Source organism: Berghia stephanieae, chromosome 5, assembly GCF_034508935.2.
Source record: "Berghia stephanieae isolate SIO BIC M18660-M18661 chromosome 5, UCSD_Bste_1.3, whole genome shotgun sequence".
NCBI lineage: Eukaryota > Metazoa > Mollusca > Gastropoda > Nudibranchia > Aeolidiidae > Berghia > Berghia stephanieae.
The window spans coordinates 65,323,000-65,330,499 of NC_088364.1; the positions used below are offsets into that span (position 1 = coordinate 65,323,000).

Genomic DNA, 7,500 nt, shown 5'->3' on the forward strand with positions numbered 1-7,500 from the left:
CATGTTACATCTGAGTATGGGGTATGTAAGTAAAGAGCCTTTTACAAGGACTCAACTATGCACTGCTCAGGACTCAAACTCTGGACCTTCACATCTGAAAGCAAGCGTCCTGCCACTTGACCACATAGCCGCACAGAAATGTCAAATCATCAGGTTTCGTCATAATCCAATTCCTAGTCAACTACCACTCACATGGAAAGGAGCATCGGTGGCCCCAGCGGCCGCCTTGGCCAATTGAGCCCCAGTGGTACCACTGCTGTACTTGACATGGGGTCCTGTGCCCAAGATGTGACGCAACACCTCTGAAGCCAGGAGCTCTTTGCTGGTGAGGCTGAAAAAAAAAAGAAAGAAAAATATTCTATCCTGTGCAGGATACTCATGTAATGCATAGTCCAATCTGCTACCTGGTCTTGTTTATATATTATTTTTTATCTAAATTTGTCCAATATCCAATACCGCTCCTATCTCTTTCTCTCGTCCAAACAATTTACTTCAATATGCCCTGCTAATAAAAGACTCCACCTGCTAAATACCTAGTAACACTGCAAAAAGTAACAAAAGTCCCCCCCCCCCTCCCCCCTGTGATGCCGATACAAATGATTCCTATCCACTTAAGTTACCTGGTCTACATTTCTAAAGTAAACACAGCCATATGATGTGAATTCAGTTCAGATAAACTGACCTATATCAAAAGTTAAAACTCAGGGTTGCCGATTCAGGAGGAAAATATTTTCTGAACTTTTACTCAAACACATCTGCCGATCCCTATCTGAACACTGAACTCCTGCGAAAAGATATTACGTGCTTACTTTTTTCCCCTTTCACCAGGTAATTAGAAATATACTGAGGTTTTGAACAATACTGAATTCCGTAAATATACTTAAAATCGGCAAACTTGTAAAACTATAATTACAGAAAAGTTTACTTCTTTTAAGAATACATAATTTACTACACCCATTACTGGAATTCAGAGAGAAAAGTCATGAATCTTACCTAGGTCCACCAAAACCAACAGCCACATAAGAAACTTCACCTCCTGTGTTTTGACGAATCTCACCTGAGGTAAAATAAGAAATCATACTTTCATCAACAGAGGTATAACATAAAGCATTTACATTGAAATGCACAACCCCCCACCCCAATTATTTTATGGGAACCATAATTCTTAAATGAATGGCAAAGTTAGAGAACAAAAAAAATCCATCAACTTTAAGGAGAAATCAAATATCTTGGAAGTGCATCGTTGACAAATCATTGATAATAAAGGTACATCTCAAAAGTCACATAGCTGAACCCTTAAGGACAACAATAGACATATGCAATTTACTGCACCACCGTAATAAGAGAAAAATATTAAAATGCAGTAATGTACGACTTTTACACCATAGTAATAAAAGAACAACCTTAAAGCAATGAACCAGCCTGTAATGCACAATTTGCGAAAAGCTGAAAATGTCAGCCATATGTCGCATGACCCCACCCCCCCCCCCCCCCCCCCCCCCCCAAAAAAAAATACGTAACATAAAATCAGACGCGTCGATGCCTAATATCGCATTGCGTGACGAAAGTCTCAGCATTTTATGAATAAAGATGATCATGTAGAACGCTTGAAAATTGTAGATATGACGATTAGTTGTGAGCTATCTTTAGATGAAATTTGATCATCAAGATGATAAGTCAAAACTGCAGGATTACTTGAAATGTTTGTAAACAAAGTTTACGGACCGCACTCTCACTTTCACACCGTCCATGATTCAATGCGCAACTGCGAGTCGGGTTATGGCCTGGTGAGTCAAGTGGCTGAAATCCAGCGAAATCAGCATCTATAACTATAATAATATTACTGATTCAGACATAGATCACTTCGGTCACAGAGATCACGAACGTAAAGTCCAGGAACGAAATATCTTATTCGGGTTTTCCGATATGAGTATGCAATATATTTTATAAAGAACAATAGAGAGAAATAACGAAATAGATGAACTAACGGGTGGGGGGGATCGTTTGTTTTGCGTTCAAATAACAAATAGGTATCAAGGCTGATTAAAGTCTGTTTCTGAAAATCATGCAAAGTCTGAATCAGCAAATGCTGAGAATTCAGCCTGTATACCTATCGACTTTTTAAGCACAATGAACTATGACATATGAATGACTTACCACCACCGTAATAAGCAGACTTTTCAACTGGCACCCCGGCAGAAGCAAATGGCTGGAAGGAGGAAGCAAGGTCTTCCAGAAGGGCCTCGTCCACTCCGACACCAATGAGAGCCATACGCCCACCACTGAAGTATGTCTTCACATATTGCATCATCTTTGTGTCGACAAATTTTAATGATAAATATAATTAGTTTATTACTTTTGTTTTCATTCTATACATTTGAATTTCAAGAGAGAGAAATAAATTAAGATTCTACAACATGATATTTTCATGAGGGGTGGGATTTTTTTTAAGTAACCGTGTAGATTGCAATAGCAAAGAAGAAGTGTAGTTCAGATCCCAAAACATGATCCACCATTGAATATAAATTACAAGAATTAATCTATAAATGGTTGTCTAGTACATGGTACAAAAAAGCAAATCAAGAGGAAATGAATCTAAGTATGGCCAAACCAAAAAATAAATAAATCAAGAGTAACTGTCTCTAACCATGTGAGTGTGTGGATGAGATTTTGAAAAAAAAAAAAACACATAAAAACAGTGCTACTTCTGTAATAACACTTGTTGTGTGCTTTTAGATGGGCTTTAATATCAGTTAAAATTCATACTTCGACAGCACATGCACTTGCTCAGTTAGAGTCTGACACCCTAAAAATCTGTAAATCAGGGTTTTATTGATATCAAGTGACAGGTCTGTCCTTAAAAATCTCCCAATGAATCAGTAATACACCACTTGCTTGAATGTCAACCTCTTGAAGACATGAGATGTACATTCCTCCCACCAAATCCAAACATCACTAACACGCTGTATAGTCACCTGGAACAACTACAAAAGATGTCTAACTTCTACCTCATGGCATAAGACTGAAGGGCTAGAGCTCAGGTGGTCACTGGTTCGAATAAGTAAGTAAGTGAGTCCTTAAAAATCTGATATGGTTTGGCAACCCAAAAGAGTATGCCTAAATGTACCTGTTCGGGTGTGTACTGTCCAATCTTGTGTTCTGGAGCATACAAAGAGTTGCCAAGAGTGTTTCTGAATGCTGCTGAATGAAGCAATTCCACAGCCTCTGCAAAAAAAGGTTGCTTAATTAACATCCATTGCTGGGGTCACAAAAAAAATATCATATGTGGGTTTTAGTTACTTGATAATGGAAAGGGGTAAATTATCACTGTTTAAAAATATTATTCTGATGATTATAAAGGTGTAGAAATATTGAGTGCTAAGAGAAATCTTCTACGGTCGGTACGGTTTTGCTTCGTACCCGAAAAGTACTGAGTTCGCGCAACGTGGCCTTGAGCAAATAACCTCACTTTTGCTAGCTTTGCAGCACTGCACTGCAGCTAAGGCCTGGGTTATTCCAATCTCCCCTTGGAATAGACTCTAACGACAAATTTCCTCTAGGGGATGAATAAAATAAAGGAAATTTATTATCATAATTATTAATTATTAAACATCTCAAACTTCTTCCCTTTAACTTCTTCCGGTTATAATAGTCTTGAAATGCTTGTCTTACTAGTTGATTGCCATGCAATCTGGAATCTGGAAAGGCTTGTCTTCCTATTTGACTGTCATGTAATCTACTCAAATCCAACTATTCCAAGCCATCTACTCCTTCTCTTTCAAATAATCAGGATCCTCCATCCATTTTAATAAAAAATTGACAATCTAAGTTTTTTATACAGCAGTGATGATACTCACAAAAAGTCAAAAAGGAGGAAAAGTCTCGGAAAAACGGAAAACTCACCTAGAACATTCTTGCACCACAGGAAAGTAGGCAGGATGACTTCTTTTGAGTACAATTTAAAACGCCCGGAGTCCAGTAAAAGGAGGAAATTTTATATATATATTTTTTTTTTAAAAAGGAGGTATTTTTTAAAGACTTATTATATAAAAAAAAAGTAAAAGGAGGAAATGAAGGAAATATCCGCGGATCGAGGATCTGAGGAGGAAAACCGAGGAAAGGAAAGAAAACCGCGGATTTCCGCGGATCCGCGGAAAAGTATCATCACTGATAAAGGTGTATGAGTAATATATTTAAATTCAATTCAAAGATTTATTTTTAGGCAATTGTCAATATAAAACACACATTAACAACGAACTTCCAATTAACAAATCAAAAAAAAGTAAAATTAATCAAAAACTTTAGCTACATACGGACATGTGGGCGTGTCTGATAGAGGGCAAGATCCAAAATCATGCCATTTTTATCATTCTGGACATCTGTAACCTCCCAGCCTCTGTAAGCTTGTTTTGTTGTCAGCTCCTCTAAAACCTTGACTGCCTTATCTCTGTTAAGTGGGAAGAAATAAATACATGTATCTCTGTTAAGTGGGAAGAAATTTATATTAAAATTGAAGCAGTTATCGATTTTCAACGAACATGCTGACTTGTCTTCCAAACAACAAATGTGAATTATTGATATTATCAGACCATAAGTCAAAAATGCGGGAGAAAAAAATCTTGTGAGTTTCACTTTTTTTTTTTTTTCTCCTAGAATCAAACATAACATATATCTAGAAATATAGTTTTATTTTGTGTTTTCAAATGATACATTTACTTGTATTTACATCCAAATCATGATATACGTGTTAATTTCAGCCTACAGATGCATTTTGAACAACATACTCAATCAATCTTTAGCCAACTGTTAAATACACTTGCCTTTAAGTGTAATTTTTTGTTTGTATCTTTATTCTTTCCTTTAATCATGATCAAAGCCTCAACCTTTCAATAAAAGTTTAGAGACCCATCACAGTACTATTGACCTCCCCTATCATTAGTTCATCACCATAGAACTAAATAGAGGTTCAACAAAATTCAATCAAGGTCTTGTTCCAACAAAATAGAAAAAAAATACTTATTAACTTACGCAGAATTTCTGGTCACACTGGTCTTGAAATAGATATACTCCCTTGTTCCCATGATCCTGTAAAAGAAACATCATTGGTAAGAGATTATTAAAATCTTGTACCTAGGTGAGAGTATATATATCATATACATTAAACTAATAAAATACATAACCACTTGGTATCAAGTGAATCAATTCACCTCTATTTTCACTCTCTACTCCCCTCCCATAAATGATGTGCCAGACCCAAGACGTTTGTAGGATCATACAAAGGCCTGACTTTATGAAAACTGTCAAATACAATTAAAAGTTTAAAGTGCCAGGCAAAAAATAAATGATTTAAAAAATTATTTTTTTAAACACAAAACAGGAAATCAGCCGAAAATAATTAGCCTTCCACAACTACCAACTGGCTTTACTTTTTATCCATCCCATGTTGTTTGGGGGGTTCTTTTGGACCGCTTTTTTTCCTTACTCCATCATGTTCTTACACAATCACGGCAAGGCACTTTTATCAAGATGTGTCCTTTCCATCTTGTATACATTTAATTTGTTCAAAAAATAGCTGTCATTCTGCTCAGTATTTTTTTTTTTAATAAAAACAAAGACAATATTCAACTTTGATAATACAATTTACATTTAAAATTCAATGTTCAACCATAAACATAATATAAGATTGGTGAGCCAAAAATGCAATGTTTTTCTTTTCAATGGATCTTTTCATAAATACCTCACATCCCTGTTTACTCAGAGAACAAGGCTTTTTACAAATTTGATAAAGAAAATGAACTCACGTGAGATCACCACCCAATTGTTGGACTGTCCTTGTCATTCCAAAACTTGTCATATTTTCAGTCCTCTGTAATGGACATGCAAACAATGGATAGCTAAATAGCCATTTAATTAACAATTCACAAACAATAAGCATACAAAAGCAAAATAGTCTTATATGCCTAGTGTTACAAAGACATCTGCATCATGATATCGCAAAAAAAATTGCCAAAAAATAGCATTAAAAATTTTCCACCCAGATTTGAACCCAGAAGCAAGTAGCAAACAACACTTCACTTTGTCAATATCACTCATCACTGATCGTTTAATATCCTACACTGCGAAATGTTTTAAGTCATAAAAGCCTTTAATGAATTAATCAGCACAAAAAGATATTGTGTTAAATTAAATCAAATGAATAGTGCCTCACTATATGATTCAAATGTCAATATTCAAAACAAAAGTACAAATTAGGTTCAAAGTTGATGTTTTTTTTAAATAAATAAAAAAATATAAATTTTCAGAACTTACAAGTCTGGATGACATGCGGAGGAAATGGGAGATACCAAGGTTGTCTCCATTTTCAAACCTTGACCCAGCATTGGCCACCACAGCAAGACGGGACACTGGGGAGTTAGAAGGAATCACCCCAACTGTCATGCCATTACTCAACTTCTTGACCGAGCACTGAAATAAAAATCAAACAATCCTAAAGGATTTCATCTTATTTATAAAAGTACAGGAAATGCAATCAGTCATGTAAATTAAACATTCCTGCATTCTGTATTTAGTTGTTGGGCTATATATAAACCTAGGTACTGGATTTTAAGCACTTATCTTCTTCCTTCTCCATCGCAGAGCTTTTGAAAGTCTAAGATCCCGTGAGAATAATTCTTGTCATGTTTCTTTTAATGTAAAAACATATGTTCTATCAACCCATAAAGAAGTTGTTCAAATTAACCATAATGTTATCAGCTAAATAAACGATTGGTTATGACTGTGCAACAAACATCACATTCATAACAATCCTTTCTTCTTTAGAAAATTTTTTTTTTAAAAGGCTGATTCAACAAATTATGTCTTAGATATAATTAATATCAATCTAGTAATGGTTAACCCTTGAAGCACTACTCTCTCCAATACAAATTAAGAGTTATAAAATGTTTAATTTCTTGTAAATAATTTGCATCTAAGGATTCTTCAGTACTCTGTTTATCAAGAGATCAACTTTCGAGTCTATGACAAATGCATATAAATAAAGATGGGAATGTCAAGTATAACAGAGGCAGAAAATGAGAGGGACTGTTGGGAGAAGAAAATTCAGAAAAGGATGCTAAAAGTTGCATTCCAGGTTTAACTCAATTTTTTACGGGCAAATAATAAATTTTCCACAATTCCTCCAGCTTTCATTTAAAATTCCCAACTATGATGTAAAGCTCAATGGTATGCAAATTCTGGCATCATGGAGGAGATAATTGAGATAATTTCTTTCTATATATGAAAAGTATTTTGGACAATAAGAAGAGGCATTTTGAAATTATACGATTAAAGCAATAAACCACAAAACACTTTCCTAAGTTAGTAACTTTTAGGTCATCATCACTGCATCTTTCATGTCTTTGTTTTTAGCTCCATACAATGGATTTCCACTTAAATTGTCCTACCTAAATAACAGCAGAATTCAAACGTGAAGTGCTCTCAGCTAGTTTTAATCCATAAATC

At 35.1% G+C, this 7,500-nt stretch overlaps 1 protein-coding gene across 1 annotated transcript in view; it reads right to left on the reverse strand.

Moving 5' to 3' along the window:
* Positions 1 to 7,500, reverse strand: part of LOC144973410 (cytochrome b-c1 complex subunit 2, mitochondrial-like) — a 13,720-nt gene that overhangs the window by 4,469 nt on the left and 1,751 nt on the right. The window contains exons 3-10 of the mRNA XM_078915841.1: positions 6,310 to 6,465; positions 5,802 to 5,866; positions 5,029 to 5,085; positions 4,314 to 4,447; positions 3,128 to 3,225; positions 2,158 to 2,311; positions 994 to 1,057; positions 193 to 331 (exon numbers count right to left, since the gene is read on the reverse strand). Of these exons, the coding sequence (XP_078771967.1) occupies positions 193 to 331; positions 994 to 1,057; positions 2,158 to 2,311; positions 3,128 to 3,225; positions 4,314 to 4,447; positions 5,029 to 5,085; positions 5,802 to 5,866; positions 6,310 to 6,465 (867 nt within the window). The remainder of the gene's footprint in view (positions 1 to 192; positions 332 to 993; positions 1,058 to 2,157; positions 2,312 to 3,127; positions 3,226 to 4,313; positions 4,448 to 5,028; positions 5,086 to 5,801; positions 5,867 to 6,309; positions 6,466 to 7,500) is intronic.